This window comes from Pituophis catenifer, unplaced genomic scaffold (assembly GCF_029215685.1).
Source record: "Pituophis catenifer annectens isolate HBS135680 unplaced genomic scaffold, rPitCat1.0.hap2 SCAF_1, whole genome shotgun sequence".
Classification (NCBI taxonomy): domain Eukaryota; kingdom Metazoa; phylum Chordata; class Lepidosauria; order Squamata; family Colubridae; genus Pituophis; species Pituophis catenifer.
Genome location: NW_027256881.1, coordinates 68,368,614 through 68,382,157, shown reverse-complemented (window position 1 = coordinate 68,382,157; position 13,544 = coordinate 68,368,614). Strand labels below are relative to the sequence as shown.

Genomic DNA, 13,544 nt, shown 5'->3' with positions numbered 1-13,544 from the left:
TTATCAAAAACTTGATAATCAATCAAATGAATGGTTTTCAAGAATGGAAATATATTTTTTCTTCGCATATATTTTTCTATAGCTGTTCATAGTAAGGTTTTCATTGAAGAAGTTCATTTTCTTTTGGAACCTGGGCATATGTTATAAAAGAATACAACATGCATCTCTTTCTCTTTCTCTTTCTCTTTCTCTTTCTCTTTCTCTTTTCTCTCTGTTTAATTATTCAAAATCTTTTTATTCTCTCTTTACATTTTTATGTATTTACCTAAATTGGATTTTTGATTTGATTCATGGAGAATTAAGTTATCAGAAGCAATGCTAAGTATATTTTTTTTAAACTCTGAAACAAGTTCTCACTTTTTTTCTTTTTTTCCCATTTTCTTTTCTTTGAAATCAATGTCCTGTCTTCCCCTACCTCAGTCATCACTCATGAGCGTGGTAATTATTACACATCAATTGACTTTCTTTTTTCCTGTTGTAAGCTTCGTGTCAGCACTGTACAGCTCCTGAACACCATGCAGCATGCAGTTCGTTTTTATTTTTAGAATGTCAAAGTAGGATTATTATTATTATTACTATTATTATTATTATTATCATGGTTGTATTCTCCGAAGTTCCATTTGTATGCCAACTTTCCCCACATCTTTGTTTTTTCCTCCCTTTCTCAGGATATGCACAGTATCTGGCACACTAGATGTAAGAGCAGCAAGCTTTTTGATTTTCTTCTTTTTTTTTTCTGCTTCATTTGGTGGTGTTATTTTCTTAGTGGGCCAAGTATTTGTGATGGTTGGTTGTAAATAAAATGTGTGCATATGACATTAAAATCCACCATGTGCTGTGGTCTTCCTGTAGCATTTCTGTCGTGTATTTAATGTGGCTTTATGGCTGCATTAGTTTGTGCAAACATAGGAAATCAGTGGAGGATCCAGACTTGACTTTGATGGTGGGGGAGATGGGGATGTTTTGGGATTAAAAAGTTATATTTTCACTGTAAACATTAACATAATTAATGCATGATAGCCAGTTGTAATTGTGTTGGTGAAACTCTTTTTCAATTTTTCTTGGTGTTTGTGAGAATCTGTTCTGTAAGGGAAACTTCAATATATAACTCAATCATCCCTTGTTCTTATAAAAACATCTCCATTTAGGCAAAACAAGTTTCAGTAGCAAAACTATGCCTAACCAGAACTGAACACTGTGCAGATGAAGATTAAAACTTTGAAATATCATTGATTTCGGTTAGAGAGTTCATTATAATGCTACATTTGACTGGTTGGAAAAAATCCATTAAGTTCAAAGTGTTATTTAAACTTTAAAATTCTTCAGTCAACTGTCTATATTATAATAAATAGCCTATGAAATTAAAAATGCTTAATTCTCAGTGAACAAATAATTAATTTTCAGCTTTTTTCAACTATCAATGATAATAATATAATATTATAAATCATGAATTATTGTAAGATACAAAGAATGACATTATTTAAAAGGAGTAACTAGAGAGCCAATTTGCTGTATGGTTAAAGCATCACAGAAGGAACTGGAAGTCTGAATTCTGCTCCCACTTTAAACTTGCCAGCTGGATGACATTAGGCCAGTCATTCTCTCTCAGCCCTAGGAAGGTAGGAATGGCAAGTCCCTTCTGAAATCCTGCCAAGAAAACTATAGGAACTAGTCAGGAAGTTGCCGCAAGTCAACACTGACTTGAATGAGTGTGACTGTGTACGTGCACACACATACACAGACTCACACACAATATTTTTAACTGAGAAGTACCATTTTCAAATACATAATGATTTTTGCAGGAATAGTTTTCCTCATTGCTTTAAATGCTTCAACACCGGAAAGAGGATATGGAATGCATATGCAGCAATAGTGCTTATAGCACAGCTTATTATCAGATATATTGGTTGATAATTATGGTAGTGCTTCCTAAACCATTTCCTTCATTATCCAAAACCTTGATCAGAAAATGACCTACATTTTGCTCAATGTAGGTAAAATACTTTAAGTGAATTTAAATGTCCCTCCTATGGTTGGGCAATCAGTTTGTGCTTTTTTACTCAAAGAAAAACTACTTGTACCCAATTTGGGGTAATTTACCTATGTTTGGAAAGCACTGATTAATGGGCTCCATTAATAATGAACTTACTGCTTTGTAGAAGAGCTCCAAGGCAAATGAGTAAGGGATACGAAGATCAGTTTAGTCCATTCCTTCCTTCAAACAGGGTCGTTACCTTCAACTGTTCATGGTAATGATTCTTGAAGCGGGACGGGGGTGGGAAGGGAGAGAGAGAGAGAGAGAGAGAAGAAAAATGTTTACTTTTTCCTGATTATTATTTCTAGTATTAATAGTTGACATTTTTTGTAAACCATCCTGGTAGGATCTGAAAGGTGTGTGATCAGTAACAATAATAATAATTGCCACCAGGTAAACCATTAGTTATTGCAAAATGCACAAAACCTTCTCTTAAAATGGAAACTATGAAGATTCTAGACATACCTTTTTAGAGAGATATTTTAAAATCTGAGCAATGGAATAGAATATATCTTAACTGGTTTTTGGAAGGGGTTATACCTTATTTAAAACTATGGATTTTTTCCCTTCTAGGTGATAAAATAAGTATTTCAGACAATCTTAAATCTAGGCCTTTTAACTGATTCATTAACAAGATTTCTTATCGGTTGTGCCCTTTTTTATTGTTCACTGTACCAACAGTCTCTTTATTCTGATCCTCACTCACTGTGACCAAGCTTCATGTTTTTAATGCTGGACCCCCCACTGGTAAAACACTGACAGTTCTTTACCAGATATGTATCTGATTTGTTTTTGTGGTGTATTAAATGTTGCGTTTTTTAGTGTGTTATGTTTTACTTGTTATGGTTATTAATGGAAAAAGGTTCAAAACCAAAGGTATAAATCGATTTACATTAATTTTTTTACATTTTCATTTCCTCCTTACAATTTAAATGATGTTTCCATAAACCATGATAAACTTGAAAGTGCATTTTCCCTCTCCTTTCAGTTGAAAAGTTATCTTTCTGATGTTTTCTTTCCTTCTTTTACATAATCTGGATTATATTGAATTTTGACACAAAGATACCAAAGATAAATGTTAAGTATAAAATAATTTGAAATTACTCATAATTTTAATTAATTATGTAATTAATACAAGAAATATTTTGACTCCTGAAATAGACTACACATTCCATTCAGGTGGAGTTGCTTATTTCTTGTTATTTCAGCCTAAACTGGGAAGAGCCAGTTTGACTCATAATATTGCTTTCTACTATTACCCTCTCCCAGTCCTTGAAAGGATGGCTTAGTCCCAGAGCGTCAATGATATCCCAAGGAGATGCCATGTAAGAAATATTCTGTCACCACTCAATTATTGACAGTGGATTCCCACAACATTATGCACTCTTTAAGAATATGTGAGGTTACTGACAAGAATATGACACATTCTGATCTAGACAAATTGAGTGATTGAGTGATTCACATTCTGATCTAGACAAATTGAGTGATTGAGTGATTCACATTCTGATCTAGACAAATTGAGTGATAAAATATATTTGTTGGTAATTCTTTCAGTTTTACACCAAAGGTATTAAAGGCTGCAGGCTGTTTCTGGAAAATATGTTTCTGTGATTTAGAATGCATTTACAGTAGCAACAGAGCCATCTATAAGCATATAACCCATGCTAATCATATTTGCATATGAAATGGAATTATTTTACTTGACCGTTCTTAAACATTTATTATAATAGGCACAAATGAAATAGAAGAAGAGTGGTGGCACTGAAGTGTTCAGAAATATGTTTCATTCTCTAGGGCATTTCTGGAATGTCATAAATTACTTGATTGGCAAGTAGGCAATATGTAAACACTTTCTCTTTTTTGTTTGCAAAATATTTTATCCTCTCATATATAATATGAAATGTGCATATAATTAACAGTTTTTAATTATTTATAATTGTAAATAAGTAGGTGCTTAAAACAAAAGTAAGGATCAACTTGGAAAAAATAATCAGCGGTATAGAAGAAAATGGTTAGGATGGAATGGCTTTTGGTATATGCATTAAATCCAAATGTTCTGTATCCAGAATCTGTGTAACAAAAGAAATGGTCAGAAATATTTCCAGGGAATTCCTTTTGCCTTAGGAAGGAGAGATAATTAATAAACTGCCATTTAAGCACTTTCAAGAACTGTAACACCTACCACAACACCCATCATTTGTTTTTTCTACCGCACATTACTTCTTTAAAAATATATTCCCATCTCAAATGGTCCATGACAGAAACAAACATCTGTATGTGTAATAATGCCATTGAATAGTAGCATGGGCACAGGCAATATTTTAACTAAACTGCAATGTGTTAAAAAGTTTTTACTTACTTTTACTTAAGTCTATATGTTCAGACTTTTTCTGAATATATAGCCATTAACATTGCACACCACACAATACACAAGAGGATGTTTTTTTTACATAGGCCAACCTGTTTATCTGTTTGTTTATTTAGTAAATATATAGGCCCACCCATCTAGTTCACATGACTCTGGACTTCTTACAATGAAGAATAAAAAATTCTCCTTTTTACGACACTGTAATCACTTAATTTGGGGGTAGAGTCAGGGTGACTAGATGGAGCTGAGCGTTTACTGGCCAGATGTCTTTCCTGATGTTATGCAGAGTTCGCAGCAGATTTTTTTTTTTTTGCACCCTAGAAGAGAAACATCTGCTGCTATCTAGGATTGAACTCCCAACCTTCCAAGTGGGAGGCGAGTGTCTTCATTACTAGGCCACCATGCCACTGAATTATAGAGAGTCTATTTTTAAAATGTTATTTTTGTTCTTTTTAAATCTGGTTGCTTTTTGTTGTTTTTATTCTTTAATTAGAGAAGACTAACTAAAGAATAAAATGACAAAAATAACATAAAAATAGCAGTTGAAAAGACTCACAGATATTCAAGCAAGCCATGGCATATCCTCACTCATGCTATCAGGGCTCCAAGCTCAATGACAAAGCTCAGTTTTCAAAGCCTAGCATTGTTGGGGCAAGTCTGATTCCTGGGAGACTGATGTTCCAGAGGGTGGGTGTCACAGCAAAAAAGACTGCATGCCTCTTCTGCAGATCTAACAGAATGGGTAGACACCTGGGGGAAATACTGTATGGTCCTTACGTAAGTCACCCCAAGCCATGAAGGCTTTTAACTGTCTTCTCTGCACCTTGAATTGTGCAGAGAAACACAGAGTAGCCATTGCAGTTTGTCGAGTAGAAATGATGAACATCCAGCACCTGTAATTGTTTGTGCTGCCATATTTTATACCAGCTGAAGTTTTTGAATACTTGTTCTGCCCCAGCTACAGACCCCAAAGAACGCAGCACACACAAATTCTTTACAAAAACTTAATTTATTAAAATAACTCGGTCTTTGTCAAACAAAGGTTGTTAATAAACTTTCTTAACAGCCTACAAGAAACCAAAGATAAAGTAATCACAATCTTACTATGGTTGGCAGAAAGCCCAGAAGCAATTTGCAGAGAATCCAGACGTGAAGGAGAATGAACTAAAGTTGTTCCCTACAAATTGCTTCAATCGGCGTTCCTCCTTAAATAGGCTAAGGGAGTGGCCAATTAGCCCCAAGCCTTACTCTCGAGGAGACCTCCTCCTGAGGTGCCACTCCTGCCTTTTGGCAGCTCTGTGTGCCCGTGCATCGAGAAGAGGCTCCTCCTCTTCGTCCTCTTCACTTAAAGGAGGTTCTGAAGGCCCTGGCTGAATCCCTTCCTCTGGCACCACATCTTCTCCAGCCTCCTCATTATCTGACTTGAGTGCCAGCTGCACAGGCTGCTGATGCAGCACCACACCAGCCTCCTCGTTGTCAGAATCAGCTACAATCTGCACAGGCCGCTGACGGGCCACAACAATACTCTTCAAGGGCAGCTTCGGGTAGAAATTTGGTTTCAGTAGCCCATTCAGGAGATGACTAAGGCATGAGTGACTATGAGCACTCTATCCTTTTCGAAATAGAGATATAGGCAATCCTAAAGAATTCAGTATTACATTCTTATTTTTCATGAATAGAAACTTAATAATAGAGATATATCAGTTTATTTCATTGGCTTCAGTAACTTTCTCCTGAATAAGCATTTTAGAACTAAGCAAATTTTCAATAAGCTTAATTTAGTTTGATTACAATAGCTCTTGCTTATTCCAGTATCTATCTATAGATTACATCCTTATTTAAGTAACTCTTTTTACCTGCATCTTATCAAACATTAGGTTCCCAATATTATATGTTCACAAATTCAAAATTCAAATGAGAGATAAAATGTTGCCAAGCCCATGCTGCTACATTTTTGGGAGATATGTTTTCAAATTTTACTTTTTTTTCGCATAATGAATGAACATACCTACTTCCAAAGAAGAACACCATGGAACTGATTCTGAGAAAATGTTACAAGATGCAATTATGTCTATAATTTTTAAAGCAACAAGTGCTACATGTGATGTTCTAACGTTACTTGGCATCTTGTCATGATACTTATTGGGATTGACGTTTCCACAGGGGAAAAGGTGATGCAGGATGATGAATTTACCTGTGACCTCTTCCGGTTCCTTCAGTTGCTTTGTGAAGGTCATAATTCAGGTTTGTTCTCCTCCTCCTCCTATTGCATCCAATGCTCTAAAATACCAAAATAACAAAGGAAGCTTAATTTTGTAAACCAAATAATATGTTTGGTAGGTATAATTAATATATTGAAAAAGTTAAATACATACAAGGAAGCATATTATGATATTGATAATTTTCAGGAGGTTTGAGATTAGGATAAATGTTAACTCCATCTCATTCTGTTCTCCAAGGTTTTCAGAATTACTTGAGAACTCAGACTGGTAATAATACAACTGTCAACATTATCATATCAACTGTGGATTATTTATTGAGAGTTCAGGTAAAATATCACTCACTGTAAGGCTTCATTAAGTTTACATTATTTTTGCAAAATCAATGTATGAGTATTAATTAGTAGGTTTCAAAGCTTTAATGCAGAGAAATTTATTCAGTTTCACATTTTAATTAGTAATTCTGAAACTTAGTTGAGAATAGTTATGCAATACATAAGCATCCATATTTTTCTAAATTTTCTAAGTGACTTTGCCTCTCCAAAGCAAGAATACTCATATTAGAAAAACTGTACATAAACATGATTTAAATTTTTCATCACAATTATTCCTTAACAACCCGAATTTGAAATTGGATCAAAAAAGTAAAAGTAGGGGGAAAAAATGAAAAACTATTTATCCCTCCGCGCATGCACATGCACGCACACACACAAACACATTTAATACTATTATTATATTTTGCTAATTTTAACACTGTTATGTATATTTTGCCACATTGGAATATTTTTATATCAAAAAGCAAGATTGATAATGCCTACTTCCTCTCCTTTATCCTTCTAAAATATACCAAAAAATAAGCCCTCCTCCAAAAATAAGCCCCCCCTGAAAATATTTAAACACATGCACAGCTAGTCCCTGCCATTTCCTCTGGTTAAGGTTAGGGAGACAGAGCTGGAAATCAGCTAAAACAGCAAGAGGATCCCCGTCTTGTTCCATGCACCCCCAAATAATAAGACCTTTCTGAAAATAAGGCCAAGTACTTATTTCGGGGTTCAAAAAATATAAAACAGGGTCTTATTTTTGGGGAAACACAGGTACTAGAAATATGGGAACAAGAAAGCAGTAAAAGGAAAAAAAGGTTTAATTGCCCTAGCTACATTGGTGACACCCTTTGCAAAATTCTTTCCAGCAGTCATCCAGTCTCTTCCCATGTTTGTACAAAATTTTCATAAGCATTAGTTCCCATCCTTCCTTACCCCTTTTTGCTTTCTGTGTTCTCCTACATAACACCAGATAAGGAAAGAATGTAACATCAGGAAAATCAAATGAAAGTTGAAGTTTCAATCTTGAGTTTTCATTATTCCTATATGAAAAGATTCATGTGCACCTTATTTGAATTTCTAAGGCTGATGGGATCTTTACAGAGGATATTTTTGTAATATTAATCTGTCTCAGAGTTTTGGAAAATTTATGAACAATTTTTAACAAATTTGCCAGATTCATATTTATTTGAAAAAATAGTGAGATCATATGCTTTATCTTTTTCTTCTTTCATTTTTAGGAATCAATTAGTGATTTCTATTGGTATTATTCTGGAAAGGAAGTTATTGATGAACAAGGACAACGTAATTTCTCTAAAGCTATTCAAGTTGCAAAGCAAGTCTTCAATACTCTTACAGAATATATTCAGGTAAATAAATTGCTTTTCCATGTCATTTCATGACTCTCTCTTGGACCTTTAAAGGAATCTAATAAATGAATTGGGAATAACATGTTTATCAACAAAGGAAGAGGAGCAGGCTCTGGTATGCAAGTGGTGACCTCTTAATTTCCACAAAGTGAACAATATGAAAATAATCTCTAATTAAAATGCACCAAAGAACATGAATACCACTTAACAGTTTGAAGTAATTCTACCAGGCAGATAACTCACTGAAATTACTTAAGAGTGCTAATTAAATAATTTAAGTGAGTTATCTAACTGCTAGAATTTCTTCAAATTATTAAGTAGTATACACCTTCCTATGTGTACCATCCTTAAACTCTCAGATTAGAGAGAGAGAGATGTGTTATCTAATGTCAGTTACTCATACTAACATTCTATGTGTACCATCCTAGAGTGACCATTTGCACTACATATTCTTATGGTTTTATGTATTAGGCCACCAGGAAGCAGACTACAACTGCTTTCATCCTTATTAGGACTCATCAGGTACACACAGTCATTAAAATTAATACTGAACTTTTAGGCCATTGAGCTTTATACAATTTAATTATGTAGAGTTCCATAACTGGTAGAAGGTTTTGACTCCCAAAGATCTAAAACTAATTAAAATGGCTATATGGACATGATGAATAGAGTAAGTACAAAACCAATTTGTCCCCCTGGTGCTTAAATCTTTAAAAATCAAAAGAGGATTATGACCTTTTATTTTATAAATATTTACACTGTATATTCGTGTGTGTGTATGTATGTGAGCTTTAAGATTTAGCGATTTTGGGAAATACAAACTTTAAAACCAGTGCTATTTTATTTGGAAATTTTAGATCACTTTGTCTTGGTCTTTGACCATAATACATTTTTTACTTAGATAATTAGTACGATTGCAGATTTTTTTTGTCCCTTGCATAAATTAAACAGTTGCGTTAATGTAATGCTTATTTCTGACTCTAGCTATAAATGGACAAATACATCTGTATACTTCACATGTAAATGAACCCATCTGTATAATATGATGGCCTTTTATTTGGTTGGGTAAATGCCAAATTGAAGTTGCCCTTCCTGTTGAGGTGATTGGAAAGGCTGACTTTCACAGAATATCCATACGGCCTTGATTTGAATTTAGAAATACATAATCATTGAAAAACAACTTTTGTGTAAATGTTGTATAACATGTTATTATTTGGCTCGATTGCTGCTTTGTAATAACAGTTTACTGGCAGAAGATAAATTTACATTAGATTCATATTCACAATAATAATTCATTACATTGATGTTCCACCTGACTCCAAGTGACTTTTCTGTTGTATGCTCTTTATTCTTTGAGGTTGTTGTGGTTTTTTTTTTTCAGGGTCCGTGTACAGGTAATCAACAGAGTCTTGCACACAGCAGGCTTTGGGATGCTGTGGTTGGTTTTCTTCACGTCTTTGCCCACATGCAGATGAAGCTCTCTCAGGTACAGAATGATTTTTAATGTAAATGGTTACTCCTATTTAATTAAAGAAAATGTAATGAATGTTTGTTCAGTTAAATGCCTCTCAGTAATATTATAACACCACGAATTAGTACTCTCTTTGGAACTGATTGTTAAAACAGATTGGGCAACTGGATTGTATTATGCTACGGGTAATGAAATTTGATTTATACCAAAGGAGAAGAACAAATAGTTCAATACTTGTTTCTAGTAGGGACAGCGCTTAAAAAGATAACAGAAATAAAGAATAACAGAGATGGAAGGGACCTTGAAGGTCTTCTAGTCCAACCCCCTGCACAAGCAGGAGACCCTATACCATTCTAGGCAAGTGGCTCCCCAGTCTCTTCTTAAAAACTTCCAGTGCTGAAGCACCCACAATTTCTGAAGGCAAGCCATTCGATTGGTTAATTGTTCTCACTGTTAGGAAATTTCTCCTTAATTCTAGGTTGCTAGATGTTAGTGGGAGAAATATATAACCTAATGAACTCTTGAAAAACAACTGCAGAACTATAAAAATTAGAAGTCCTGGAAGGATTCAGAAAGTGGCAAAGATAGGCTTTATTGGGGTTAAATCTGGTAGACTTCTTGATATTTATCACTTTTTTTGAGAAGGGTTGTTGTTCTCTGGGTGATTCAAGATGTAGAGTCTGAAGAAATTAATGTAAATAATTTCACATGAATTATTCCTAAAGGAATGTTTGAAAATCCCTGTCCTCTTCTTTTCTTTTAAGTTGTGGCAAGGCAGGAATAAGATTTTATCTCCTTGCAGTATAAAAAAGACTTCTGGGAATCTTATATTTATATTGACAGGATTCTAGTCAAATTGAATTATTGAAAGAATTAATGGACCTTCAGAAAGATATGGTGGTCATGCTGCTATCTATGTTGGAAGGTAAGTTTCAAATTATAATTTTAAACACATTTTATTAAGTTATTTTTCAAATTGCACCTATGGGGTGTTTATTCCTAGTGCAAAATATATCTTAAAAATCCACATTTATTAGGATCACAAGAGGGAAGAAAGAGGTTATACTTTCCTCCCTACTGTAGTGTCAATGAATGAAATGCAAACACATGATTAATATCAGTGAGAGTATGCAGCCTGCCAATTTGTATAAATTACTGTGGAAAAATTCCAACTCTGGTAATCAATTAAAAAATGATAACATTTTCTGATTTTAGTGAGGTACATAAAAATGAAATGCATTTACATTTACTGAGGTACATAAAAATGAAACACATTCTAATCTTTCTAGAGATTAATTAAGGGTGGGGAAGGATGTTAATACTATGAAACAATTCCTCTCTGGCAGACAGATCTATTTGCAAAATAATAATGTGGGAATCCCTAGTACTGTGTAGTCAGATCTTCAGTGCATACTGTTGTAACCTTAGTACTGTATAGACAGAAGGGAAGTGGGTTATATCTAGTGGATGGTGGTGATAGATTATAAAGTAGAATACTCAGGAATATGCTGACTGCAATTTTGGATCCCCTTAATTTACCATGCTTTTGATTCTCCAGCGGACTACCAGTTTAGGCCCTTTACTAATGCTGATCTTGAGTGATCAAATTAAGTTTTCCTTCATTTCAGAGGAAAAAGCTTTCTTTAAAAGGCTTTTCTTGGAATAAAGGAATAGTGATACTTGCATTCATAAAAGCTTATCTCCAATTGTAATCTGTGCACCATATGCAACCCCTGAAACCTTCAGTCTGCCACAAGGCATAATTCCCTCCGTCAGCCAAAAAATTGATCTGGCTAGTGTAGTTGGTGAGCATACACACATGGATAAGTGTCCACACAAACCATTTGCCTTTTTTTGAACTGTGCTCTCTCAACCTACAAAAATTATAATGAGCATAAACAAGAAATTCCAATTCCTTGGAACCGATGCTGATTAAGCTGATAGGAGCATGATAAACCTTTCCCTTTCCTGTGCATCTTCTTTGTCAGGGTATGTTTGTATAAAGATATAACCACAAAGTTTGTACAGAAATATGGGTAATCTCTAGCTGATTCTCGATTGACCACCAACTATGACCATTTCCACTCAACAACAGCTCCTGATAGCCCGTCAACCATGATATGCGCTCTGTAATTCAGAACAGAGAAATGGGAGCATCAGTAGCTGAAATGTAATGTAATGCAATTGTAAAATACTTTGTCTTTTAAGCTTGAAATAAAAATACAGGTTGTTTCAAGTTTGGTCAATTTTAAATATTAACTAAATGTTTTTAAATATTATTTAGAAATACAATATTGCTGTCCTCAGATTTGTAGTATAATTTCAATATTTATAATATTTCTTTGTGTTACTTAGACAATTTAAAGTAAGTCAGTCATTTCAATAAGATTAGTGATGCACTTTCCCTCATTCAGGTAATGTTGTGAATGGAACAATCGGCAAGCAAATGGTTGACATGCTGGTGGAATCGTTCAACAATGTAGAAATGATTCTAAAGTTTTTTGATATGTTTCTAAAACTGAAGGATTTAACTTTCTCTGATGCATTCAAAGAATATGATCCGGATGGTAAGGGCATTATTTCCAAGAGAGATTTCCACAAAGCGATGGAGAGCCACAAACATTATACTCAATCGGAAACTGAGTTTCTGCTCTCCTGTGCTGAAACAGATGAGAATGAAACTTTGGACTATGAGGAATTTGTGAAACGATTTCATGAGCCAGCTAAAGACATTGGCTTCAACGTTGCTGTTTTGCTGACAAACTTATCCGAGCACATGCCCCATGATACGCGACTGCAAACTTTCCTTGAATTGGCAGACAGTGTTCTCAACTACTTCCAGCCATTTTTAGGACGCATAGAAATAATGGGCAGCGCAAAGCGCATTGAACGAGTTTACTTTGAGATCAGTGAATCAAGTCGGACGCAGTGGGAGAAACCTCAGGTTAAAGAGTCAAAGAGGCAGTTTATTTTCGATGTAGTAAATGAAGGAGGGGAAAAGGAAAAAATGGAACTTTTTGTTAATTTTTGTGAAGATACCATCTTTGAAATGCAGTTGGCTGCTCAGATCTCAGAATCAGATCTGAACGAGCGGTCTATGAATAAAGAAGAAAATGAAAATGACAAGCTGGAAGATCAAGACCCCCGAATAGGATTCTTCTCTCTAGTGACAATCACATCAGCATTAATAGCCCTTAGGCATAACATAATGACTCTGATGAAAATGTTAAGCATGAAAAGTATAAAGAAGCAAATGAAGAAGATGAAAAAAATGACCATGAAGGACATGGTCATGGCTTTGTTTTCTTCCTACTGGACCATTTTAATGGGTTTCATGCATTTTTTATCGAGCGTCTTCAGAGGCTTCTTTCAAATCATGTACAGCTTGCTGCTTGGAGGGAGCCTTGTTGAAGGAGCCAAGAAAATTAAAGTAGCCGAACTTTTAGCTAACATGCCTGACCCTACTCAGGATGAGGTCCGTGGTGATGGAGAAGAAGTAGAAAGGAAGCCAGCCGAAGCGGCTTTGCCTGCAGAAGACCTGACTGATCTCAAAGCTCTATCTGAAGATACTGACCTCCTCTCAGATATTTTTGGCTTAGATTTGAAACGAGAAGGAGGACAGTATAAACTAATTCCACATAATCCAAATGCAGGGTTGAGCGATTTGTTGAGCAGTCCTTCTTTACTCCCTTTACCTGATGTGCAAGAAAAAGTACAGGTACAAATACTGGTTTTATTTATCTGTCTTGTTTAACTCTCTC

The 13,544-nt window shown here is 34.8% G+C and overlaps 1 protein-coding gene across 1 annotated transcript in view; it reads left to right on the top strand.

Annotated features, from left to right (window-relative positions):
- The window catches only part of RYR2 (ryanodine receptor 2), a 270,507-nt gene that overhangs the window by 236,890 nt on the left and 20,073 nt on the right, over positions 1 to 13,544 (top strand). Inside the window, exons 86-91 of the mRNA XM_070932540.1 lie at positions 6,567 to 6,647; positions 6,863 to 6,951; positions 8,184 to 8,312; positions 9,694 to 9,798; positions 10,627 to 10,708; positions 12,198 to 13,501. Coding sequence (XP_070788641.1) covers positions 6,567 to 6,647; positions 6,863 to 6,951; positions 8,184 to 8,312; positions 9,694 to 9,798; positions 10,627 to 10,708; positions 12,198 to 13,501 — 1,790 coding nt within the window. The remainder of the gene's footprint in view (positions 1 to 6,566; positions 6,648 to 6,862; positions 6,952 to 8,183; positions 8,313 to 9,693; positions 9,799 to 10,626; positions 10,709 to 12,197; positions 13,502 to 13,544) is intronic.